Source organism: Tyto alba, unplaced genomic scaffold (genome assembly GCF_018691265.1).
Source record: "Tyto alba isolate M040663 unplaced genomic scaffold, T.alba_DEE_v4.0 Super-Scaffold_14, whole genome shotgun sequence".
Lineage (NCBI taxonomy): Eukaryota > Metazoa > Chordata > Aves > Strigiformes > Tytonidae > Tyto > Tyto alba.
The window spans coordinates 52,751,526-52,779,279 of record NW_024881276.1 but is presented as its reverse complement, the minus strand read 5'-3'; the positions used below and the strand labels follow the sequence as shown (position 1 = coordinate 52,779,279).

Here is a 27,754-nt window from a genome sequence, read left to right as displayed (position 1 = left end):
CTTGCTCTATACAGTAGCTCTGCAGCAAGGGATCACAGATGGTTTGTGGTGGTGGGAAGACCCTGCTCTTACAGCCTGCAGACTTACTGTACTTGCAAAATTCCACCTTAAAAGTAATTGGACGTGTCTGTAACTCAGAGAAGGTTTGCTAAGCAATGACACATTGCATTTGGATCTCGAAGCATAACATCTGGAAGCCAAATGTTAGAGGCGATATAAAAGGGCCAGCCCAACAAACCAGCAGGGCATTTCTAAGCCAGGAACATCCTCAGGATGGACCTCGTCCTTCTCTGTGTGTTCCTGCCTCTGGTGACCGTGGCATGGGGCCAGTATGGAGACTATTACTATGGCCCCTATAACTATGGAGATAATGATGAATGGGTCAATGTGTACCGGCAGGGTTTCAACTTCCAGTGCCCCCATGGGCAGGTGATCGTGGCCGTCAGGAGTGTTTTCAACAAGAAGGAAGGCTCCGACAGACTGTGGAACTACGCCTGCATGCCGGCGGCCCAGAGCCTCGGTGAGCCGACAGAGTGCTGGTGGGAAGAGATCAACAGGGCGGGAACCGAATGGTAGGATACCCCCAACCGTCCTCGGAGGGCGCAGCCCTGATACCCCCTGTGGAATGCGGGCGCTAATACTACAGTCAGAGCAGTGCAAATGCATATTAATGCCATCATAAGCAGCAGCTTCGCTGCCCTGAACAACTGTCTGAGACTCATTAGTCACGATGCACGTGTGCGAGGTGATCAGCATCTCATTTGCCTCCTCTGTAGCAATTTCTTGTTGGAGGGTCTCAGTGTGCTTTAGAAATGCCGCGTCGTTTGGTCACTCACAACCTCAGCTGCAATGTGGGTTGGTCTTGCTACTGTTGTTTCATAGATGAGGAAAATGAGGCATGATCCTTCAGTGAGAAGAGGATAAAGTCCCTCTTGAAAGGCCAGACATTGAATCAGTAACTAAACTGGGGAACAAATTGTAAAACTCCTCACTCTGTCCTCCTGCTCTTATCACTAGGAAAAAAAAAAAAATTCTCTGTATTGCACTGGCTTTTGTCTTTGTGTTTTTGTTGCTAAGCTTTTTGGCTTAGGCACAGTTAAAGGCTGTTTTCTAGTCATGCTGGTATTACAAGAGCCAAAAATCCCCACTAGTGCGCGATGATGGTGGCATATATATGCATGGTAATGAGAGCAGAAGATCACGTTAATTCCCTAATACAGTCAGTTTTGGTTAACTAAATGTTACATTTTCCATCAACCTTAGAGGCAAAGGTGATCATATTTTCTGGCCACAATAAATCTTGGAAATATGTATAGTGTTTCATGTTTAGGCATTACATATCCAGTATTTAATTCTGATTTTTTCATGAAATGTGAAACACAGTTTTGGAAAACTCTGAGTTTGAATTATTCTTTGGGCAGAAAGAAATGAATGCAAGAATATTTTCAAATACTTGAAATGGTTTTGTTCCAGAAATTGCAATGTGATTTTTGTAAATTTCATGTTATATGGGAACAGGTTAGCAATGAAATGTGAAGCTTCTGATTTTTAAATGATTCAAAATTTATTCTGAATTATTCATGCTCTTCCTTTTACCACGTGATACATTCCTACGGCTGATGCAATTGCTAAGGAAAAAAAATATTGACCCTATACTTAATTTTGGAATAAGAACTGAAAAGAAGGGGGAGAGCTGAAAAACAAGCAGAAAGAAGACACTGGGATAATCCTGGGTAGCTTCTTCATTTTTCATACATTGAAGCAATTTCTACTTATTGCATAGTAATGTTGAACTAGACCTTTCCATTGTTCAAAATAGGATTATTATTCTCTTCCAAAAATCCCTGGCAGCAATTGCTCGAGTTCATTTCTCACAAAGAGGATACCATGTAAATCTATACAGAATGTTTTCTTCTGCTATCTAACTATGGGGTCATATTCACTACCATGCTCCGTATGCTTAGTATGACTACATCCACAGTGTATTACCCAAATCTTGTTTCCTTCGCTTCTTAAAAAAAATCTTTCCACTTGGTCCTCTTTCTTGCCTACATTTTTTCCTGTTGCCAACACTGTTTTTTCTACAAATGTGTTTGTTTTGTTTTTTTTTTCCCAGCCCCTCTTTTAATGTGTTTAACTCTGTTTCACTATCTTTCCTAGATTCTGGAGTTATATTAGTTATTTCTTCCGTAGCTCACCTTTTCAGTCCAACATCCTTACACTTATCTGTCTTCTCTTCATAGATTTCCTTTTCTTTCTTCCACCTATTTTGCGGGAGGGGGAATACACTCAAGTGATTAGGGAGCACATACCCCTTTGCAGAGGTGAACTCGTGTTCCTGATTACTTGGGCTATTTCCATAAATCTTAGCTAGCTGTGATTGATTGTGTTCTGCAGTTTCCTGCACCCAGGGCTGAGCTGGATGCATCTACAGTCCTTCACGGAGAGAGGCTTGCTGTAAGCCAGCACGTCCCTCGCTGTGCCCAGACGCTGCTGCCCAAGAATCCAGCAGGCTCATCCCAGATTGGAGCGAAAGTGTGGGCCAGCAGCCAGCCAGCCTGGAGTGTCTGAGTGCAAACCCAAACCTCAAATTAATGTGGCAGCACGGATGTAGCCTGTGTGGCCTTTGACAATCCCACACCCTCTCTCTTGGCAGTCTTACTTCTCATAGCTGCTTCTGTTCTCTCTCTCTCTTCCATGCCCAGCTCAGTGCTATTTGGAGCCATCCACAATTCTAATGAGATTCACTCAGTAATCAAGTGGGACCGCAAATATGAGTCGCAATCTGTACCATTAGTTCCTGTTTGGCCACCTCTGTTTCCCCATTGATCCTCTGATGAACTAATCTGTTGGTGATCAATACATCATCCTCATGTCAGCTGACACAGCACTCTGCTGGACTCGCTAGTCCATTCCCCACCAGTGTAGGATGGGCTGTAATATTCCTTTTTCAGCTCTGCCTCACAGGGTATTTCTTTTCACCCTGCACATCACATCCAGGGAGATTCAATGCCTTGTACCAGCAGTAACTACAAAGCTGCCAAGTTTTTCCTAAAGTTTAAGCTACATTTCCTCTGCTGTAATTGAGGCTTTTTATTCCTTGTCCTACCTTCACTGAGTAATGAAAACAAGCTCACTGCACCCTTTGTAAAATCTCTTTAACTTATCAATAAGTAGCAGCTATGCCTTTCTCTAACCCACACACCTTCACCCATGTTTTTGCTTTCAGGCTGAACACATCTCTGCTCCTCTAGTTCTCCTTTGGAAGTTTTATATTTCAACACTCCTAAGCAAGTACTGAGCATAAGTACAGCTGTCCTCTGAATTCCCTCCAGTTTCTCAGACATGTCCCAGAAATTCTAGTCTGGCAGAAAGACCAAAAAATGACCTCTAACAAATTATGTTTGTGGCATTTCACAAATTACCATTCCTGACTGTTGTGCAGCTGCACAGAGACAAACCCAAGAAAGGTTTCTTTAGAAAAGACAACAAACCAAGACAAGCTTTATGGAGAAGATGAAGTGGGAATATAAAGCAGAGAGAAGAAAGAGTCTCCAACTCATTATTTACTTTGGCCATGAGCTCGGGGGAGAAACGTCAGAAATGGATGTGGGGAGCATAGGGTAGGAGAGTTGCAGGGTTGGAGGATTGGAGGGAACCACTGGCACAGCTGGTTTGGGTAAATTTGCTTCCTACACTAACACTAGGTATTATATATGGACTTCTAGGATTAAAATACTTTGCATCTTACAGATATGAAAAACACTATTCAACAGAAAAAGGGCAATGACCCAGATCCACATTAGGCATCTAATCACGATGCCTAGTTCATGACCTCTAACCCCTTCCAGGGTCAATGGAGTGAAATAGGTACTCTAAAAACTGCTCTCTGGGCCACCCCATCTCTCTCCAGAAGCAGACTCATGAAGACCAATAACCTCTGACAGTTGCCTAGAATTACCTACTGGCACTTCATAAAATATCTAACTATAGGTGCTTCGCTTAATAAATGCATCCCTGAAGTTAAGCATACATGTACATACACTTCTGAAGAGAGCATGTTTTTTTGTGTTTTGCTAAATGGACTTGAGAAACTTGTGAACGTGTTACAAGACTCATAGTGAAAATTTTGGCAATAGATTGGATCAGATGGCCAGGGGTGCCTTCTCAGCTTTATTAATCTGTGAATATGTTTAAAGTTAAGTACATGTACAAAGGCTTTATTGAACCTGTCCTAACACCTTCTGCAGAAGCTATCTGCTAACCAAAATGCTATTAATACTGAGAGCAGAATCTGTTCCTGGATAATTTGGAAATACTCGTGTCTGCAGTAGGGAAAAGTTTTCAGGATATCCCAATTATACACAGTCTGTCTAATTATTTGTATGCTGTGACATCTCAAGGAATCATGCATTTTCGGACAGAATAAAGCTTATGTTCTTAAACTCCATTTGTAGTGGAGGAAGTTCAGTGCTTTTCAGCACCAAAGAAAAGGTAAAGTCTGAGTGATTGCAGGTGAGATTGTTCCTCACTGCTTCACTGACTACTACAGAGTTGTCTCTACAGAGCAGTTTTTGAATAAGTTACTTAAGAAAAACTATTTTTCTTGCCTGAAAGTGATTGTACCAAAGGACAGGGATCACACAAGCAAATGAACAAAAGCTTGCAAGTGAAAGACAAGCAACTCTTCCTTCCAGGAGAAATGTTTGTTTTACACCACATAATACAGATGGAGCCATGCCATATCCCCAATATACTCCCAGTCACCCATAAGGCACAAAGTAGAAGCTTTTCAAGCCAAGTGGTATTTAATGCATGTTTATTGCCTCTTTTCCTTGTTTAGACTTCTGAAAAAGTGTTTGGATGGGACTTGGAAAAAACAGATATCTAAATTCTCCCTCCAGACTCCCATTCTCACTCTCCTTTGCCTTCCCGTTAAGTGCACACACACATGCACACAGATCCTTCAAGTAGGCACACAGTCCTATTTCCCACAAACTAAGTGCAAAGACAGACTCATGAGGAAAGGAAGTGTCTGCAGGAGCCTCCTGTTCAGGCACTGGCAGCACACCCGGGTACATCTGCAAGAAACTTTTTGTTCTCAGTCTCTGACCAATCCTGAGTCTCAAATCTGAGGCTGTATTACCCAAACCCGATAATCAAGCTGCCCTTTCAAAAATGTTCCCACTTGTGCTGTCTATGCAAACAAGTTAATTTTCTTCAAAGCCCTAGGTTTATGTTAAAGGGATAGTGCTACAAGCTTTTAGAGCAGCTGCAATGGACTGAGTCCAGTGGGAGCATCTGAGGAGAAGAGGGGTGTGTCTGCAGACAGGGAGGCCTCATCAGAGACTGTCAAGAAGAAATCAGCAGGGTGAATAGGGCCTTGCCTTCCCCCTTCAGGTGGGGAGGAGAAAGAAAGTCATTCACTGACCCCTAAACGAAAGGAAAAGACAGCTGATGATAGTGAGGTTGCCTTTGGCATGAGAAAGTTGTGACAACACGTCTCACCACCCCACAACAGATAGTGAAGACTCCTCGTAGAAGTGCCATTGGAGACTGGCATGGCCTAATGAAACACAGAAAAGTCGTTCCCTTTGTCTGAGTGCCAGTGTTTCCAGTGTCCTGAGCCTGCCCTCAGCCACTTATGTCTCCCCACTCATCTGTGACAGACTGACTGTTAAATTAGCTTTCATCATGTAACTAACCAAATTATACAGAGGGAGGACACTCCACAAAAATAACTCAGGAGAGCAGGAGAGGGCCTCCCCTCCACAGTTGTACCAAATGGAAATTAAGTTTTGGATATTGAAAGTAACAGATTTTGGTGAAACAACACTCCAGGAAAACAGTCTATCGAATGTCTTTGTTAAAAAATGCCTCCCGCACTCTAACCGTGCTCTTCCTAGCTGCATGAGGCTAGGGTGCCTCTCTCCGTATGCACTCCAGGGAGGGCTGCAGCTGAAAGCACGCAGTTATTTCTATAGGGTCAGTTTGCCTCGTCTGATATATCTCAATAATATAGAGATTTATTCTGCTGTGACAGGCAGTGGGATTTTTTGAAGTACATAGAATGACACTCTCAGGTTACCCTGTTATAAGAAACAAACTGCCCTTAATGCAGCATGACCCAGTGACTCCTGAGCTGTGTGTCAGACTCTTCATGTTTCCAGAGAGCTTCAGGGAGTGTGACCTGATCAGTGTAGCAGGGGCTCAATGCACACACCACTTACTGCATCTTGATTTGGGCCTCCCTGAGCGGATTTGTAGTGAACAGGCTTCCTCTTTGGGTTGCCATCCACGGGACAACATGCTGCTCAGGCTAATTCCAGATGTATCTAAGGGACAGGGGGCCTCAGAGCAGGGTTTACAACACAGCACCAGCATTAGATAGGTCACGACACTCCAGGGCTTTGTCTAGCAAACAGCAAAAATAAGATGTAGGCATAATTAGGAAGTGTCACCACAATTGGTGCCATTGCTCAAAACGATTATACTGTTGCAAGCAATATTTGTCTTCAGTCTGGCAGGCAACTGTTGAGTCACTGAGGTACACACTTGGTTGCTGAGGCTGTATTAATGTTTGCAAATAACATGGCACAATTTAAGTGGAACTGTAAGTTGAAACAGTTCGTGCATGGACCCAAAATCTACATACGCATTTTGAGTGGGTTTGCTTCAAACCAGCTCTAGTTTGGTCTCGCAGAAAAAAGCTCATCAGTGAACAAGGCAAGCAGCACTGACTTGAACTAAATTGACAACATGGATGCACACTTCGGTTGCTTTCCATGACAGAACTCAGCTGTACAACACTCATCAACCAGTTCAAAAGATTTGTTGAAGGAGAGGCTTTTCACAGCAATTGCAGCAGGCTGGGAAAGTCTCAGCTAACATATCCCTGTCACTATACAGAACTCCTCCCAAAATAGGGCTGTATAGTTTACGTTCTACAAAAACCCTGCAGTCACTTTCAACAGACATAAACGAGGGAAGGGAAGGGCAACTTCCCATTCAACAGCACCTGACCCTCACCACCACTAATCTTCCCACCTACTAACCTACCAGCCAGTTCACATCCTCTTCTCCCACTACCAGACCCAAAAGGCAACTCTTCATGCATCACAACTTGAGCCAACTGGAAAAACAAAATAACTTACCCGTTGCCAAGTTAATCCCACACAGTCCCAGCCAGTTTCTCATGCTCTTCTGCATTCACCTTCTAACAAGTATCTTCCTCTCTCCTTAGCAATGTCAGGATTTCATGAGTGAGGAAAACCCAGTGATACTAACTCTGAATAACGAATTATCCACTATAACAAAAGCGCTACAGAGCGGGTCTAGTGAAAAAGGTATTTTTTTTAACATGTCCATAAATCGAAGGTCCTCAGCCACTAGCTTTTATACACCATACTGGTTTGCAGGATTTGCTGTGACAGGAGTAGTGAATCAAACAGTGAAGGAAGAAATCCTCATGTATTAAGTGTTGTTTTCAGATTAGTGCACAGAGCATCTGACTACAAAGGTGTGTAGGGAGGCATTATTTGTTTCCCTTGAAGACTTACTTTCTGCTTGTAGGAAAGAGGCCAGCTGGGAAAAGGAAAGAGAAGAAAATATTTTATATAAGCTCACAAATAAGCACTCCAATTTCTGAGAGCATCTCTTCATTTTTGGAGGAATATCTGTATTTCACGTGAAAATTAGAAAGATCATGGAAAAAAATCTTATGTTATCTCAAAGCTAAAGAAAAGTACTTAAACGTCACTATTATCTTTCTTTCGCTGAACCTAATATTGAGCTTGAATAACAGATTTTAGGACTTTCTGTGTATGAGATGTAAGCAGAGGGGAAGAATGTGCAAAAGAGCTAGAAATTCTCGCAGGGGCACAAGGACTTGAGGAGTGAAAATCCATGTAACTGGGAAGGGGGAGACACAGAAGAAGATGAAGAGACACAAGTTTGGTACTACTTTACACAGGCTAATGCTCATCTTGCAACAGGGACAACCATTCCCTATATTGCTGTGTATCAACCTTTCTTCCATCAGGATAACACCAATCATCTGCAGCTATCCAATATGTTTACTCGGAGCGTTAGCCATATGTTCCCATGGCCTGTGTGCCAAAAAACAGAGCAACTTCCTATCAAAGTCCTGCTGAAATCCGCTGAGTGAGAGCCAAACTGCCTCACTTGATGCGATACCATAGCAACTCAGAGTCCCCATCACCGCTTATCTCTGAAGGTCCTCGAAAGAGTCTCACAAAGCACAGCAAGTATGTGTAGCCCCAGCAATGTGGGAGATGCAGGGATAAAAACAAATGTAAATACTCTTGTCTGAACAAGAGAACACAGAGGAAGGGACATACAGAAGAGTCCTCTGGTTCAAAGGTGGAAGTTAGGCAAAGGAATTCATACCTGCACCGGTCAAAATTGATCAGTTTTTCAGCTTTTGCATACAAACACTTGAGCTTCAGACTTTGGGAGCACTCGCACAAGTGAATGACTTTCTAAAAAACCAAACTCTGCTAGACAATGTGTTTTCCCTTCTGGGAACTCCAGGTTCATTAAGATAAACTTTGAGGTCACTGAATGAAACTAGGGGAAATTTTTGGTATTTGTTAATCATAAAGTTACTTCTGAAAGTGTCTTTTGGATATATCAATGTTTTTGATTTTATGGTATCACAAGGAAGGTTTGTTAAAGCTCTTGGCTGCCAGTTTTCCTTGATGAAGGAGAAAGAAAGAAAATTAAAGGAAATGGAAGAAACTGAGTTCCTGTAATTTTCTCCAATAGGAAAACAATGAGGGTAGGAGGGTGCTTGAGAGAAAGAACACTCAATAGATGAGTTAATGAGCTGTCTGTTTTCACACTTCCCTTGTCTTTAGTCTCCTAGAAGCAAGCTGTTCAAACTGATTATCACTTGAATTACTTTGGGTAGCAGTGTCCAGACACTTCTAGGGTGTGCAGAAAGAGAAGCAGGTATCTGCATGCTTAGAGACTGTGTCTATTCTACTTGAAGACAGTGATTTACCAGTAGGTCAGAATTCCCAAGTAGACAGACAGCATGAAGCAGCAGATTTTTCTTTTGAAAATCCGGTCATAAAATTTATGTAAGTCTTATAATTTCATAACATGAGTCTCAGTCTTCCTCATATGATTGTTACCAAATCATTATTTCATCACAAGCCTGTAATATTTTGAATTCAGAGTGCTTTCTCCTGGAGACAGGTAATCGAGAAAGAAATAAAATAAAATTGCTGAACTTCTCTTATAAAAGAGTTCTTAAGGCTTCTTTTTTGTAGAGAAGCAATTGAAAAAATTATTCCAGTGAACCCCAAATGCTCAAATACCAACATGCAAAGATAAAAGTATTAATGGACTATTTTGAAGTCAGTCTCATGATTTGTAAACAGTTGATTTTGTCAATACCAGAACAATCTTCTTGGGTGATTAGCATACTGGCATGATTAAATACTTAAAAACAGTTTAAATAGTTTTAAGTGTAACATAAATGTTAAGACATTATTAATTAACTACTCCTTCTTTCTTAGACAAAATTGTTACTCAATACACAACAAGTACATACAGTGCTTCTCAATACAAAGCCAAACCCTTAGCTTCTACCCTGAATCAAAAATTTTAATGCTGTTTTCAGAAATGTTTGAAACGATCAGGAAATCTAACTTCATGTTTTCCTTATGTGTTCTCTTCTTTTTCCTCTTTATTAGGTATCAAACCTGCTCAAACAATGGGCTGGTGGCTGGTTTCCAGAGTCAGTATTTTCCATCTGTGCTTGACCGTGAATGGCAATTTTACTGCTGTCGCTATAGCCGGAGATGCCCGTATTCATGCTGGTGAGTTCAAGAAGAAACCAAGCCTGTTAACCTCTTCTCCCCAGCAGTCCCTATAAATGTCTTTGGTTGCTTGGCCCGTCAAAAACTTTGTCTGAGAAAAAGTTAACGGTGTTTTTTGGGGCTAAGCAAGTTGTTTCCAGTCTGGTAACAGGATTCTTGAGGATCCATGGCTAAGGGAAGAGAATGAGGGCACAGTTACGCTGAACAGCGCAACGCAAATGGTCTGGGTACCAGCAGTAGCTGAGCTATGCTGGAAACCATGACAGAAATCTCCTAAGTGGAAGGGCATTTCAAAGGTGGTGATGTAGCTCCCACTATAAATCCAGCACATTTACAGGAGTAGGAGCATCTCTGCGCTATGCAACTGTGCCACAGTGATTTACAGGAGTGAACATACTGCCAGTTACCTCAGAAAAAATATCCTCTGGCTGACAACTTGGGATTTTTGTATTTGTAGTGCATACAACTTACTCCCTCTCTCAAGGCTGAAGACCAAAGTCAAACTGAGCTACTGATCATAGTCCAAACCTTAAAAAAAAAAGTAGCCTCACAGAGGCTATGGAAAAATGAGCTACACATCCTGAGCTTCCCTGCGGCCCCAGGTGTGGTTTCTCTAAATTGAGACAGAAGCACAGTAGCAGCCTGTGTAGAGAAAACTCATTGCTCCTGTCCATTCTGTGTAACAGAACTCATGGTTTTATGCTCCAGGGATATTTATCCAGCTATTCTCACTGATACAAAGAATAACCAGCCTGCACTTTAGGGGAAAAAAAAAAAAAAAAAAAAAAAAAGAAGAAAATAGGAGAAAAAAATCTGTGCTTGAATCTGTGTTTCCAGAACTCAGCTTTGAAGTAAACTTCCCATTGAGATGCATACAAACTGTTTATATGCCCGTAGGTCTTACTTGTCTGGCTGGCTACTGGCCAAACACAACAGCAGTGCCTTGCTTTGCATCCTTCAGTCTTCTTGCAGCCAGGAGGAAAATAAATGGGGTTTTAATTATTATTTTTAAAGATTTTAAATGACAGGAACTCTGTAACAAAGTCTTTGAACATTCTTCTGCCCCCTTTCCAGCCTACACTGCCTACAGATGTTCTTTACTCAGCGGGTTATTTACATACTTGCCCAGACTCTTCCCTCTGAGGGAAACTCTCTCTAACTTTTAAGCAGTTCTTCCAATCTCTCTTCCTCCTCTAATACTGCAACATGTATTTTCAGAGAGATAGCAGAAATCTTCTCTGACCTCTTTTGTTTCTGTTGACAGTTCTGCTTCCCTCAGAGGTCCTCCTGACAAGTGGGAACAGCTTTGTGTCTGCCTTGCAAATTAGCATTCAGAGTAATACAAATCCTAATGTAAATGTTCGGGGTTACTGATGTCTTGCTTTTCCATTCCAGCTGCACAGACTCCTATACAGCCCTTACATTTCCAACAGTGACAACACTCCATTTTTATGCTTGGAAAAGAACACCTTATGTAGTTCAGCTGCTACTGTCTTTCCATGCAGAAAAGGCAGCATTTCAAAGGCAGGTGAAGCATTTCTCCCTCTAAGCAGGGTAGAAATCCCATGTGCTCACGTTATTCTGTGAGAGGAGAGCTGTAAAACCTCTGGGAAGACCTGTCACCTGGCTTGTGAAAAGCTTCTGTTGCACAGTTTGTGATTACGGGTTCATTATAAAACCATTTTGTAACCTGTATCACCAGGCTCAGACATTGCATCTGGAGCCCAGTTTGTTCATTTCAAGCTACCAGCCTATCTTGACACTTCCATATCCACTTTCAGCCTGGACAGTCTTTCATACAGTTTCTTCTACTTGACAGCCTTGTTTGACCTTACTCTCTTGAAGTTCCTCCTTACAACATATTTCTTCCAATTTCTTTCAAGCTCTCATTCTGCCTTTGGAGTTAGCAAGGTAGATACAAACTCTTTCTACAAACAATTATCCAAATGGTCTGAATGGACAGACAACTAGATGGGTAAAAAACTGGTGGTTTAACAGGCTCAGAGGGTAGCGGTTAAAGGGTGGTAGCCGGCCTGGGTGCCCATTATGAGCAGAGCACTGTAACTAACGTTCTACCCTGGGACCCATCCTACTTAGCATTTTTATCAATGACCTTGAAGAGGCAACAGAACACACTCTTGCCAAGTTTGCATATGACACCAAACTGGGGGGAGCAGCTGATAAGCATGAGGGTAGGACTGCTGTTCAGAGGGATATAAAGAAAGCCTTTTCCTCTACAAGAACAGTGAGGTAGTAGAGCAGGTTTCCCAGTGAGACTGTGCAAGCTCCATCCATGGACATTTTCAAGATTCAACTGAATAAAGCCCTGAGCAGCCTGGTCTGACTTCATGGTTGACCCTGCTTTGAGCAGAGGTCTGTACCAGAGACCTGCTAAGGTCCCTTTCTGCCAGAGTGATCCTGTGATCCCAAACAGGAGGACTCCTCTGCCGGAGGGCCCACACCATGCAGCTAAACTATCCTCTCCAGTGGACTCCTGCACACTGTCTCCTGTGAATAGTTTCTCTTCTGTTTTATTGCCTTCACCCTGTCTACACAGTATCTGGGAGAGTGCTAGTTGTTACGCTAATATATAAGCAACATGAACACGTGGTAGCACAAAACCCCGTGCTTTGGACCCACTTTTACTACTACAGACCTGACTTGTCTGAATTGTTAAACTTCAGTGTACAGCAACTAAACTTCCCATTCCCTAAGTCCAGGAGATCCCATTCACAACCTCACTTCCATTGGCATTTCCAAGTTATTGTCACAAAACCTTGTTCACACATCACACTTCTGGTCTGTATCTTGCACTCTGTTTAAGATGCATTTGACAGAGCGAATGTGCGTTCCAAACAATCTGCAAAGTTCTGGGCTATCATGGGTAGGATCTCAAAATGTATATGCATATAAGACACAACTAAAATGTGTGTACAGATACAGTATCATTATTTATTACAGTTTCTGCACCAACCTATAATAACCTATTCCATTCCAGAAACAAGCTGTCAATAAACTATCTGTGGAGAAATGGCTATTATCATGCTGCTGACTCCCATTTCTTGGTTGAAGCAGCTTAATTTCATGAAAAGACATCTATTAGTATATGACTATATGGAAAAGTAATACCAGGAAAATATGCAATGACTGTGGTGCCTCATGGATCATGCGTGACACATAGGAAAATCCATATTCAAAGACAATCAACAGTGCAGAATTTCTCAGCAGCCTTGAATTTTAATGTGCAATGAATCCTTCATTATGAAACCAAATACGGGCAGAAAGGCAGTTTTAAGAAAACCGACAATACTGACACATAACAAAACTCTTTGTTTTAAATTAAGTCTCACCTTGGGGATTTGATCCCTTCCTCTTCCAGTTGTCTCCATACAGGGCTCTCTGGCAAATATTAAAGCAGGAAGACAGCTGATTCTTATGCATGGTTTCTCTTGACTCTTCTTCTTTGGGACTACGTTCCTCCTGAAATGAGCCAGTCGTCCCTACAATGAATAAAGACAGGTTTTCCCCATGTGTATGAGACATGCAAATGGTTTGTTAGAATTTGACCTGTTTTTTACAGCTGGAACATTCCTGTGTTTTTTGAGTCCTGCTAATACTGATAGGAATATTAATTTATGACACCATCATGATGACCCAAACCCACACTTTAACACTTTGCTTAACTTAAGAACATGGTTAAAGCCAAATACGTGCTTAAGGACTTTGTTTGGTAGCATCTATATCCTTACTCTTACAGCCCAGCAGTTCTGTTTCACAGCTTGTCTTCTCACCATTAATTCCCAGTTTACCTGTACACTAGGCCCATATTGAAAATAAATATACCAATCTTTTCCAGTCTCATAGTTTTGTGCTTGTTATTTTTAATTTTTTTTTTTTTAACAAGTACTTTGTTTCCTTTCTCACCATGCCAAGTTTTGTCACGGATTCTGCACATTTTTATCATATTGAAAATAATTAACATTCCTCACAAGAGGCAGAAAAGCTCCCATAATTTTACCTAGCTAGGGAATGCTACCACAGTAAAATAAATTGTGTGCTGATTCGAACCATAAAGGAAGCAAATCCATCACAGATGCAGAGACAGTGTTATTAAGTGGTCCCATTAGAGCTTAGATTTTTCTCTTTGCCAGGAAATTGAAAGCTTGACTCCATACTCTCAAAAGCAAACACATGTCACAGAGCAGCCCCAACTCTGCACAGACTGTTTATGACTGTTTCCCCTCTCCAAACAACCAGCAGTCCAAGTGCCAGAAGGTCTGTCTGGAGCTGTGGCTGCTCTCTGTCACAGTGACATTGTCCAGGCAACAATTACATTTTCCAAGAGTTATGGGGCTTAAAGAACTTATTTGTTTTCTTGACTCAATCTGCCACCAAAGCCATATTGAAACTGATTAAATCCTATGCAGGTTTCTCAGAGATTACCAACAGCAGAGATACAAATCCAGGAGGTGAACTCAGAATAGATGTGGTGGAAACATGCACTTCTGGGCAACCCAATTCCCCTCCCCTCCTTTTTTTCTTGGGGGGGAAGGGAGGGGAAAGGCATTTAACTGATTTTTTTTATATCCCAGCAAATACAACCTTACAGTTCAATCTCCAGGACCATCTTCCAAACACATCTTAGGAGAAACCCATTTGCTTAACTTTGGAAAGCTGGCTAATGTTATTTCAGACACATCTTTCTTGAGGAACAGGTATAAGGTGCCCTGTGCTCTCTGCTGCTGCTTGTTTCTATATTGTCGTAGATTCGTGTAGGCCTCCACGAAGAACTCTGGTGCCACTGTGTTGGCCTCATGGCTCCTCAGCCCTGTGAGAGTTTGAGGTTTTCACTTCAACAGAGTGGAAACAGACGGGCAGGGATGTGTCTAGGTGAATCTATGATATCAGAGCCTGGATCCTGAACTCAATCCTAAAATGCACATGACATGGCCACATGAGAAAAAGTGATCATCTCTAGAGCAGCTCCAGGACAGCTCTAGCTCCCTGGCAGCCTAGCAATCTGGGATCTGTACTAGAATTGGCAGGAATTTCTGTAGTCAGTTTACTAAGGCCTTTTTGGCTCTTCTGCATAGCATGCTTTCTAAAAGGGAATGATCGCTGTCTTCCAGCTGGAGGAAGAATTGAAATTGATTAAAGAGGCATATAATTCTCATGTTCACTGAATGTAACATGCAGGCTCATGTCTCTTGAAACAAAATTCTCCTTTAGAGGAGTCATATTCTTGAAGAACTTGTAAATAACATCAGAAACAGTAAGATCATTCAGGGGACGCTCCTTGTCCTCAAAGGTCAGAAAGTTAATGTCAAAGCTTATGTTTTCCTCTTGAAATGGAACAGCTCCTTCTTTTGGCTGTGGCATTGTTATAGGAAGACTTCAGCAACAAAGAAAAAAATGAAGGTTAAAGAGGAGCCATTTGTCCTGTCAGCACTGCAGTTGCACAAGAAGTGAAAAGCATAAGAAACTCCAAAACAATGTACTTATTAGCAAAGAATAAGTATATTTGACAGCTGGAGCAGGAAACCATGAGCTCTACCACTGTCTTTGATTTTTTAAAAGACTCATTTATTTTGTCTGCTTGATATCTGAGGGCAAGGCGTACCCACAGTTCCCATTTACTTCTCTAAGGTGCAGGGCTGTATAATACTAATAAGGCCATTGGTGTGACTCCATCTTCTTACTGGTAAAAAATAGACTCATGATAACTATTTCTGAAGTGAATTGTTAAAAGAGTGGTAGGGATCATTGTAGATAAGTACAAAACATTCTTCTCAGTGCTAAATGAGTAACTGTGTTTTCTATTAATCTCTAACATAGTAATTCTTCACCGTGGAAAATAAACAACATTACTAGGTTCAGACTGAAATAATAACAACAGCAATCCTGTTAAAGATTTAATGCCTTTTTTCAATGTTTCCTACCGTAAGCAAGATTTATAGGATTACAGTAAAATACATTAGAAAAACATGGGGATGGGTGGGATGATGCAAACGAGTCAGAAGATGAACCACCCCACATCAACTCTATACCAGTTAAAAACCCCATTATGAACAAATCTTTTTCTGTCAAGTTTTCCTGTTCTCCCACACACATGCCAAAGGACTTACATCCCTTCTCACAAATATTTCTTTCAGAGTCTTTAACATAGAATTACCTGCTTTCTCTTCTCTTGACAATGGCACTAGTGCTCCAAGTCTCTTGTGTCCAAACATCATACACCTGATACTAACCTGAAGTGCTTTGCAAAGCCAAACCGGAACTCCTGTTTTCTGTGTTAATTCTTGCAAATAGATCATATGGATTAAAAAGACTACCACTTGCTAAAGGTTTCATATTACTGTTTTCTCCCCTAAAAGTCCTTCCCCAAACTTAACACCTATGTGCATATCTGGGTTTAGTAAACAATCCCACCGAATAGACCCTGCTAGCCCCTACACAGACCCTCTGCCCCCTCGGGGTTCATTTGGCACCCAATTACTCAGTGTCGAGGTTCCACACAGGTCTTTCCACAGCTGTTTTGCAAGCCTCTTTCTCAGGGCCTTCCCTCATGTACCCTCTCAGGCACCTCAAGCACCACAGTTTGGTCCTAGAGGCTGTAGATCACCCTAAATGGCAGCAGCAACTTGGTCTTAGCACCTGGCAATTCCCGAGCTTCTCACTGCTCCCCTAACCTAGTTTTCTTTGCTAAGAGGTCAATGCCAGAAGCACTTACAGGGCTCTCCCCCAGGTTACTGCTGATGGCCCTTCCCAAATGGGTCTTGCCCTTGGGAGTCCAGATTCCCATGGGCAGGCATACCCTCACCAACTAGGGCAAAAAGTATCTCTCACCTGTTTCATGACTCCTCTCGGGTATAAACCATACATTGACACACATGGCTTGCAAATGCTACCATGTTTGTAAATAAATTACCTGTTCATAGGGCCCTGGTAGGCAGTTCACAGTTGATATGCATTAAGAAAGTAAAACAAAATTTTCAGTTAAGCACTTGATAATAAGATTACACACCAAGCTACAACAAATGCTGAGGAAATCACTGTCCTGTGCTGGGCAGACCACTTTGAGCGACCCTTAACGACTGAGTTAAACGACGTTTCTCCCCTCCATGAGCAGAAAATCACATACGGAATATCCCTATGCATTAAACACTAGAGCATCTCTTCAGCGCAGATACATTTTGTGTGACTTACCCCCAGGATTCCAAAAATGGGGATAATAGAGAAGGGCTGGGTCACACCACAGAGCCCTGCTGTATGGACAACCAATTGCATTTCCTGCTGAAGGATACAGCTCAATCTAGATGACCTTGAGCTGCATGGGCCTAAGGGAACAGTTTCCTAAATGAATACAGCAAACATCAAAGAGAACTGAATTAGTCAGAGAGACCACACAGACCCAAGTGAACTAGAACACTGCTGTCATAGCACTACTTATCATTTTTCTCTCCAGAACAAAAGGAGTCAGTAGGCATCTGTCTATGTAACAAGACAAACTTCAGAGCAGCACAAGTCCCCAAATCATTTACTTTCACTAAGTGCATATATTTGTTTTTCAAATACTTCTTAGCAGAGGAGCCTTAAGAGGCTGAATGATAATGTGGAGAAGTTAGGAGAGAGGGAGGGGGAGATGACAGCAGGCAGAAAAAAACAGAGGAAAGCTAAGTGAAGGCTCCCTACTGCATACATTCCCTTCAGAATAACACTGTCTGCTTCTGCAAAAGGTCTGAGAGACCCTTCACAGTAATGAAGGAGCTTGTCATCAGATTTACTTTTCAACTGAAAGGCTCATGAAACAAGTTCAAAGAATTGACTCTTAGTTCTGTCTCTGAGTAAAGCCGAAAGCAGCTTTTTAACCTTGTGTTTTGCAGAGTCTCATCTGCCCAGTACACAGTGCTGGTCAAGATTACAGAATATTTTCCTTGCTGAATGCCAAATAGATGTTATGAAACATATTTGGTGGAACATATGTAAACATGCGTCTTAGTGTTTTCTCATAATAAGAGCCCCCCAGAAGCCCCAAAACCCAGATTTGATGGGGGAATGCAAAATGAAATCCTGGTCCATAGCTGGTCTTCATGCCACATTTTAAAAACATGCTATGACCCAGGAATCTTTGAAGATGCACTATCAGACATTTAGGCTCCAAATGAGTAAACTAAATCTAAAACTGAGGAGGAGACCCTCCTCGGACAGAGGGAGCAGCCACACCATTAAACTTTCTTACCCTCCAAAACAGGGTGTCCACATTCTGCCTGTTGGGAACGGTAACCCCCATGTGCGAACTCACAAACTGCATCTTTGGGGTGTCTGCTGGGACTGTGCTAGTTGGTCTGGGCTAAAAGTGTCCCAGGGAGTGCTCTAATAATTTACATGTCTAGGCAATTGAGTTACAGTGCCCTGAAACATTCTCTGATTTGATTTACTAGCATAGATGTAGCCCTGGTTTCTCTGGCCTCTGGCTATGGATCCAGAAACACTCTCAAGTTCCCAGATTCAGATCCATGGCTTCACTGATGGGAGTCTCTTGCATGCCATAAAGTCCTTCTCAAGGCCTTGATTTCTGTGTAAAGAAAATAGATAAAATACAGATCAGATAGCAGAGGTCAGGCTTTGTGAAGTACACTCGAGCTCTCATTACAGCTCTGGGCATGGAGTGCAGGGCCCCGAAAGCAGCTCTCTGCAAACTGGAGGGCTTTCAGCAAGTTGGCTATACCTAGGGACCAGTTCATACTCAGGCTAAGGCTCCAACTGAATGATGTTTTTCTTCCATTTTCAAAAGCTGAAAACAACCTGGAATTAAGTCACATCTGCTTTATGAAGAAGATGTAAACAGCATTAGAACAGGGTAAACAGTGATCAAAATATATAGGGAGTGCTGGCAATTTCAGAGGATTTTTTTTGTTACAGCAAGTGGCTCTAGGAGAAAGCAGCCTAATATTCCAGAGTCCCTCAGTTTTCAGGTAAACTTCCAGTTTCTGAGTACTCCAACAGTTACTGGTTTGGGCTCCAAATACCCCCAAAGCGTCTCATTTTAAAAACTTAAAACCATCCCAATGGTTATATTCCTAGTGAATAAAATATTTAAGCTTGTGATCAAACCACACTGATTTAACAAAATGTAAATGTGCACACGAGTGCTTGGATGGGATGTGCCAGGACCACCTTCAAGCATCATTCAAGTACTGCTGTTGGGCTGAATTAAGTCAGAAAAAACAGCTGTCAGGCTTCTGTAAAGGCATCTTAACTCTGTTAGTCTCAATAGGAGTTGAGCCATTCACTGCCACGGGGACAGCATCTCCCTTACAGGGAACCCAATTCCTCCCTGTGCTGTTTCAGAGTGAAGCTGACACAACTCCACTAGCAACTCCCACATAAAATGGTGTAACACAAGGCAAGATTGAGTGCCAGGTTTCCATTCCTGACCTCTAACATAATGTTGACATAAAGTACTGGTCAAGGTCTCAGCTCCTTCCTGTATCTGTTCATTATCTGTAAAACCAAGTACAGTATTACTTGCCTATTTCCCAGGGAAGCAGTAATCATAATTTGATTAATAAGTGCAGAAGCACTTTGAGCTTCTCAGATAAGATACACTGCACAAATATTGTCCAGGTCCATATTTTTACATTATAAACTAGGAGGAAAGTGGAAAGAACAAAGAGGAATGGATTAATTACTACATTCATTTAATATCATTCATAAATGGACAAATGCTTGTAGTTATTTGACTTGGCAACATTTACAGCACTCTACAGCAGCAAACCAAACAGACTCACAAGAGGCCAGAGCAAATCCCTGCAATAAAGACATAAGTAGTAGCCAAGCTTTACATTCTTTTTCAGGCTGCTTTTATCCCAGTGCTGCAGATGTACATACATACATAAAAATACTCCAACTTGCTCTTAGCAGTTTTAAACTCACTGAAATTTATTCAAATAGCTACATGAATTAATTGCATAGAAAAGTCATAGGTGAGACTGCATCTCGTGGTACTGTTAAGAAACAAGAACTTTTAAAGAAGCAGGAAAATTACTATTTGAGTTGCATTCAGTCAACTGGACTTTTCTATAAGATGGTAAATTATATTATCTTCTTTTTCCCTAATATAAAGGTTAACAACAGAATATCCAGGACACTATGGAGAAGATATGGACATGATGATGTACACTTATGACCATTACATCCGTGGGGCAACCACAACTTTCTCTGCTGTGGACAGGTTTGCTTTTCATCTGTTTCATTAGAATTTTTTTTTTTTTTTTTTTAGAAACAAAAGGTTTTCCTTTTCTATTTCCCCCAAACAGCGCCCGGCTACACACCATTTGCTGTGGTACTCAGTATCAGGCTGGTACTTCTGAGGACCAGAGTTCACAGTGCCTGTGGCTAATTGTCCAGGATGGTGTATCAGGAATAGGACATCTTCATGTGCAAGGGGATCATTTGCCACGTCCATCTGAGCAGTGAAAAATATAGCAATGGTAGGCTTAGCTGAATCTGAGCTCCACAAAGCCTAACAGATCTTCAGTACTGTTTCTCAACTACCTCTAGTTGGTGTATCTATAATCTAAGTCAGTCAAAACTCAGCCTGAACAGCCTGTTCTTTCAGGGGATGAGGGACTTATTTTGGCCCACTTTTCTTTGCAGAGAAGCGGGGATTCTGCCAGCATGCAAAGAGAAGGACCATACAAACTGCAGCGTGAATGCTGTAAACTGCCCAATCCGTTGCAACACAATTCTAACAGATGTGAGGCCACACCAGGAATTAAGGCAATGCAGCGCACATTGATCCCTTTCCAGAAAATGAGTTAACTACTTTTTCTTGATCAGTCCTGGTCATTACTTGACATTTGCTAATCTTCTTAAGTGAGGCCCTAGGGCTATTGAAGTTGCTGTCATGCAAATGGATACATAATTGCTTTGCTCATTTAAAAAGAAGTATCTCTCCCTCTTTACTATGCAGAACTTCAAAGTTTTAAAATTTGGACTTAAAGAAAACCCCACAGTGTTGTCTGCTTGGGACTATAGAGATCCTAACAGAACTTGTTTAAGGAGAGTACGAGCAGTCACTCAAACCTGATTGTGGGAGAGGAATCTTGATTCTTTCCTCTCAAGCTGACCTCTAATACATCAACTGTGAGCTATTTCTTTGCTGATGATTTTTATCAGACACCTCAGTCCAGTATATTAAAGCATTTTTGACCGAACACAGCACAGGCAGCAAGGCAAGGTGAGCTGCACCAGCCTATTGCTGCCAAGACTGACTACAGGGGAAAGCAGGGAGAGAAGTGGGAGTATAAACACACCAACATTTCAAGCTGTTTCCAGTAACACTCAAAGGATCCGAGGTGCTTTTGTCACTGTGATGCTCTCAGTTTGCTGGAGTTCACTAGGGATCTTTCAGCCAAAATATTACCTAAAATAAGGAGGCTTTTCCAGAAATGATAACACATTGTCAGGTTGCTGCAGGTCTGTAACTAATTTTCTGGCTAAAATTCATTAGCCCATTTATTACCAAATGGAAGCCATGTCTGCAAATTGCTCTTACAAGAGGAAGAGTAACTTCCACAGTTGACTCAAAGATATCTATTTATCCCTTTAGATAAACAATTTACAAGGGGCATGCCTGTTCTGGGTTTTTTCTCTTAAATATTCGCCAGTGCCATTCTTAATCCTTGCTCCTCATGGCCGTGGCAGAGAGCAGGCGAGGTAATGCAGACAGTGTGCTCCCCTGCAGCTGGATTCCAGCCTCCACTGGATGTGGACCACACTAAAGTCAGGAATCGGAAGGAGAAGCTCGGAAGAAAACAGAGCAGTTGAGGTAACCAATGCCTCTGAGCTGCTTTCTGTCTGTGACTGCTGAAGGCTTAATGCAGCTTTCAGAACGGGGTGGCAGTGGGGGGACTGGCCAGGAGTGGTAGCAGGGTCACGGGGATGTACGTTGGGAGTACAGGTCCTCGCAGGTTATGGGACCACAGTACCTGGAAAGGGAAGAAGCCACCAACACCTTTGTCCTACCACCACAGTGCTGGCAGAGATGAACCTACAATAGTAGCAGGTAAAAACTATAGAGAAAATATTTAATGAATTGCAATCTAGGAAACTTTTCTGTGCCGATGAACTTTCTGGCCCCTAGCTTCCAGAATGACTAAAACCAACTTGTGTTGACTAGTGTATGAACTGAAAAAAATTCCTGCTACGCCAGTTCATAATTTAGATTCACACTGCAACTCCTAAGTGGTATAGCCACCAAAATCAGCAAAGTCTGTGATTCTAAATGGTTCTTTGCAGCTAATTGAGGCAGAATAGGAGCAGAAAAAGCTGTTGTGAGTTTTAGCTTGCCAGGAGCATGCACACATGCAGCTTGTCTGTGTAAACATGCTGTAGATTTTGAGACTGCTTTCCATTTTCAAGCACATTAAACTTGTGTCGATAGTATCTAGAACATGATGGGCAATCTCCTTGAGCTAACAAGAGACACAAAAAAAGCCTCTGAAGGAATTTCAGTTTAAGCTTTCCTAATGACTTCAAACAGTTAGGTATTTATAGACTTTTTGAATGAACTTGCAGAAATCATATCTTCCCCTCCTACTCCCTAAGATGTTGCATCACTGAGGTCACTGCTGATACACAGTTATTTGAGAGAGCACGTCTGGCAAAAGCTGTAGAAAGTTTAGAAAGGTGGTATCCCCACCTCCTCTTCTGCAATCACTCTCTGAGAGCTTCCATGCCTGTGTATCAGGAATGAATGAAGGAGTTACTGTTCATGATAAGAATTTTTAAGTGCTCGTGTGTGAAGAACAGACTTTAGAAGTGGTTAATATTTACATTTTTCCATCCCATTTTAAATGGGTCAAAAGGAGAAAACAATTGTCTATAAAGCAAGACAAAAGCAGCTGGAAAGAATTAGCAGAGGCCTGAAGTACACATTCGGGAGTGTGGTGGTAATGCTGATGCAGACAGGATGACCTATGGACATAAGTGAGGGAACAGTTGCAGGTAAAGGCAGTATCTTTTGTCAGACAGACCGATACAGTCAACTTTTAGAGAAGGACCTGGGTGTGTGAAGCAGGTTGTAAACAACTGAAACTGCCCACATAGACATGCACATTGTAAACTCTTGGCAAAATGGCTTCCAAAATAAAAACAAACAAAAAACCAAACAAACAAATAAACAAACAAACAAACAAACAAAACAAAATAGCTTCAGCCTGAGGTCTGAAACTTGCTAAGTGATGATGGCCTGGCACCCTTGTAGAGCCTTGTTATGGGGCTGTGGGCTGGCTGGATCGGTCTCTCAAATCCAGAGAGCACCACTGGAGCATTCACATCCCAGCCTGCAGCAAGTAGCTTGGACAGGGAGGTGGGGATTACCAGACATGCTTGGTAGGTGCCACAGCTTGTCCCTCACTGCATAGTACAAAAATAGCATAAGCAGACTGTCATAAGCTCATTTCTTTTACAAAATCATTCTCTGCTCCATTTATTTGGGTGATCCAAATAGCCAGTAATTTTTTAACTGCTCTGACAACATCACTGAAAGATAGATCAACACCCTGATACTCCAACAGTAAGTATATTTGAAATGCCTGGACAAGCTGGATATCTACCGAGCTCAGCTGAGCTAAATTATAGGGTATTTTAGGTCCCTAATAAGTTTCATATGACCAAAGAAAGAGGATTTTCTCAAACTCAATATGAATAGGAATTTGTTGAATTTTTTAACTGAATTGGAAACAGATTATTCAGCAATATTTGGAGATAAAAAATGTTTTCCCTATAGCATCAACAATGCAAATCTGACAGCACATGACAGCTGGAGAGTAAAAGTGACAATTCAATATTGACTCCCCAAACCAAGGAAAATTCATGAAATTAGCAGTTGGGGGGTGGGGTGGGGAACACGATGCCTATAAACTGGTGTTAAGGATCTGAAAAGGCAAGTTCATATATATTCCAGAGTATACCACATAGGGGAATTCCTGATGGGATCTGCACCCCTACTGGAAAACTTGTGGGGGATCTACAAATTGAAGGAGGCTGGTAACTACTGAATTAAACACACAGCACCAATGGTACAAAGTAATTGCCTGCATCCTGAAAAGCTGGATGTATATGCTTAACTTCAAACAGAAGTAATGCAAAGAAAGACAAATTAAGACATTAAATGCATAAATCTATTGGCCATCAACCAGGTGCATGTATGCTAAAGTATCTGCAAATTTAATCTTAAATATCAACTTCAGAAATAATTCTGTTCTAATATTTGAAAGCATGTTATTAATTCAGGTAACTAAAATACATTTCTTTTAAAGAACTTGACTTTTAACTTTACAATATCCTGTTTTAGAAAAATGACTTGACCTCAGCTTTTGAGCTAAAAGTCTCTCTGACAACAGGTGCTTGTTTAGCAGACCTTATTTTTGACCCATATAATCCTGTTAATCCACATATGAGTCATCTTTTTTTTTGGTCTCTCTGGGTATCTTAGTGACCAAAAGAGTGGTAACTGTCTTGGAAGAGCATGCACACAGTCCAAATGAGGAATTTCTGAAATAAATCTAAAAATGAATCTCGCATTTTATTAACCTTTGGTAACAAGTTTTATGAGGAAATTACTATTAAAAACCAACTAGGAAAGGCCTAAAGAAAACAAAAAAATAAACACTATATAAATAAATGCAGACTTGCTGATAAACAGACCTGGTTCCAAATGACACTCAGCATAAACTGATGAAGTAGCATAGTAAATTTCCAATTAAAAAACCTCAGTTAATGAAAGCTGAAATGAGATGCTTTATACCTACACAGAGTTTGAGAGTCAGCTTAATCTTATTCCAGGATAGAGTCACCCAGTCAGTGAAACCATGCAAGAGCAGTTAACACCAAAATCTGGGCTCAGGTGTCTCAGCACATCCCTGAGAGGCAGCAGGTTCTGAACTAGTTTCTTCAGTGTTTGGAGCTGGCCACCAGAAAACCAGGATTACGCATGGGTCTTGTGAATCAAGCTCCTACTGAATCACTCCAGCAGCATTACCTGTCCCATGCCTCAGGTTTAGGACATCACCATTAGCAAAATCCAAACTTTCAGAAACCTCCCGGAGATTTACCAGCTACCATTTAAAGGTTTACCCATTACCAATTTAAAAGATGGGTGCCGTCTGCAAGGACTGTACTGTAGATCTAAACTCTTCTTAGCTAGTACCAAGCAGCTTAAATTGAACATTTGTTCCACAGTAGGCCAGAATCTGATCCTCTGAACTCAAGCCTTTTTGTCAAGGGAAAATTTAATGCACAATAAGCTAAGGCAGAAATTTGCAGCCTGTTGCAGCTATTGGACACTAAATCACTGGCCTCCACTGTGGAATCCTGCTGCTCCAGCCATGCTTCCTACTAACAATTGTTAGTAGATATCCTATCACTACTCTCCTGAGAGAGAACACAGACATCCAATTATTCACAAACCAGGAAGAACATAAACTCTCCTTACACTCATAAAAGTTACTCTGTCTCCCATGTGACTTGTGGAGATCAAGGATGAGAAGTGAATTTAATTTCACTATTGATTCCTTCACATCTTTAATAAAGGACACTAGCTAGAAGACATAGTACTGGAAAGGAAACAAAAGAAAAAAAAAAAAAAGGAGTGATTTTTGCTGTGTGGATAACTCCCCACTTAAAAATGGCTTGAAAATCACCCATGTATTTACTTTGTACACATTCCTGAGCGATATATTACATGACAATAACTTTTGACAGAACCATCCTTTTCCTCTTGGTCACTGATTTAAAGTCAATTCAGGACTGATCACCATCAAGAGTCATTATCTTCTGAAGGATACTCAGAGACCTCATTATTCAGAGCACTGATTTTCTTACCTTGTAAGGGAGTGTGAAGGAATTATAACTACCAGACGTATTTAACCTCCTTCCAGACCATAAAACTACAAAGTACTTAGAGCAAAGTCAGCTAATAGCAGACAGACATTTTTGTTGCCACAATACCTGGTGTAAAGATATTCTTACTTGTATAGCCTTATCCTCTGCAGTTCTGGCTCACTAATATCTCTCTCTTGTCTCTCTTTCATGCAGGGATCGTCAGTGGAAATTCATTGTCTGCAGGATGACAGAGTATGACTGCCCATTTCAAAATGTTTAAAAGATTGGGTGTACCCCACTTGGAAAGCTTGGGGATGGACAGGGTGGGATGAGGGTCAGTGATTATGGGAGAAGGGCAATTAGGCTCATAAAAAAAGTACCAAGACTCATCAGCTGTCTGCTGAAGATGTAATTCTTTCCCTCTGGAGCTAATAAATAAATTGCCAGCCCACGTGCTTGCATCAGCGATTTTGGAGGATTCCTTCAAACTGCACTGGCAGTTGTATCCCCCAACTAAAATTGCTTATGACACACACGTTTATGATACACAGGTCTATGGCATATGCACAGTTACCTTTTTTATATATACATATAGCCATTCTGAACAAATACAACTTTCTTTCACATAGCAACTTTGTATAAATTGCTTCCCAGCACAGTCACTCAGAATGAGGTGGAAACATACTATAACCTTTCCAACATCCACTAGCCTTTCCTGTCTTCTACTTTGTACTTGGAACCAACCCAGTGATCCCTACTAGCTTCTCAGTGTTTAGTAGCTGAAAGTGTGCTGAAAGTGGCATCAGGAGGTCTCTGCTGTACTGCATCTGGCGTTACCTGTTAGAGCCCTCAGAGTAACTCCATTGCAGCAAAGGTCTGCCTGCACAGGGCAATTCCAGGTATTTACAAACTGGAAGACATCAACACCTGATTAAAATGAGAGTAGATCCATCGATAAAAAACAGAAGCCTAACCCAGCTTTACTGAGAGTCTCTTTTGTATTGTCTTAAAAGTCTCCAATGACATAACTAGCCAGGAGCTTGACTCTGGGCAAACCCAGGAGGAGGGCAGGCCACTCGCACTTTCAGTAAATATGCACACTGCACTTGCCAGGAGTCTACTTTTCAAGTGGACTCAGTTTCTACTATGGGTGCCTGTACAGTGTCCATCTGCCCTTGGTAGTATATTCTTGGCATAGAACAGACAAATGAAGGTAATGACTTAGGTGACCTCAGTTCCTCCAACTTGCAGATCTCATTCCGTGTAAATGATAAGCTGACCACGTTTCACGACTGCACACTTGTGCAGCTGTAATCCAACAAGAAAGACTATTGATCTCTTCCAGGAAGATCTGAGGTAGGTTTTTTGCTCTTGAACAAACCAGAATTTAGGGCTCAGTTTCTTAGCTGATGAAGTCAATTGTAAACTTATCAGTGGCTTCAGTGGTGCTGGCTCAAGGGCCGTGATGACCCCAGGTACCAATTGAAGGTTGTAAAGCTTCATAGGAGACAGTATTGTCAGCCAGGCAGTTTCCATGTTCCAAGCATTTTTAATACATTTACTAGCATACCCTCAAGCCTGAACATTAAAACTACACTTGTCCAATAAAAGAATAATAGGTTTTGCATTTCTGTAGCCTTGTTCTTTCTTGATTTTACTTACACCACCTTATTAATTTGCCCACAAAGAAACCCTCTGTCATTCTCAGAGACCATGATGGTGATTAGGGAGTTTCTGAGAGAGCCAGTTGCTGAGACATGTAAAGAACAGTGTGAAAGAGAAATCAAGAGACATAGGGAAGCTGGAGAGGCTTGTTAGCTGACACTGGTAGACAGGCAAAGGAAGCCAAGGGAGATCCAAACAGGAGAGCTCCAGAGAAGGCACTCACACCAGGGAATTGATGAAAAAGGCCAGGAACTATAATTAGGCCTAGAAGGATCATCTCTGGGAACACTTGCTCTAGATGGACACCCATCTCCCACACAACTTTATCCTGACTTCTTAATTCTGTGTGC

General features: G+C 41.6%; 1 protein-coding gene across 1 annotated transcript; it reads left to right on the top strand.

Annotated features, from left to right (window-relative positions):
- The first annotated feature begins 255 nt into the window (after window positions 1–255).
- DPT (dermatopontin) lies at window positions 256–27,366 on the top strand. Its single transcript, XM_009976686.3, has 4 exons — window positions 256–572; window positions 9,723–9,848; window positions 19,975–20,082; window positions 25,953–27,366. The coding sequence occupies exons 1-4, from the start codon at window positions 274–276 to the stop codon at window positions 26,017–26,019; spliced, it is 600 nt and encodes a 199-aa protein (XP_009974988.1). The 5' UTR covers window positions 256–273; the 3' UTR covers window positions 26,020–27,366.
- Window positions 27,367–27,754: the final 388 nt, after the last annotated feature.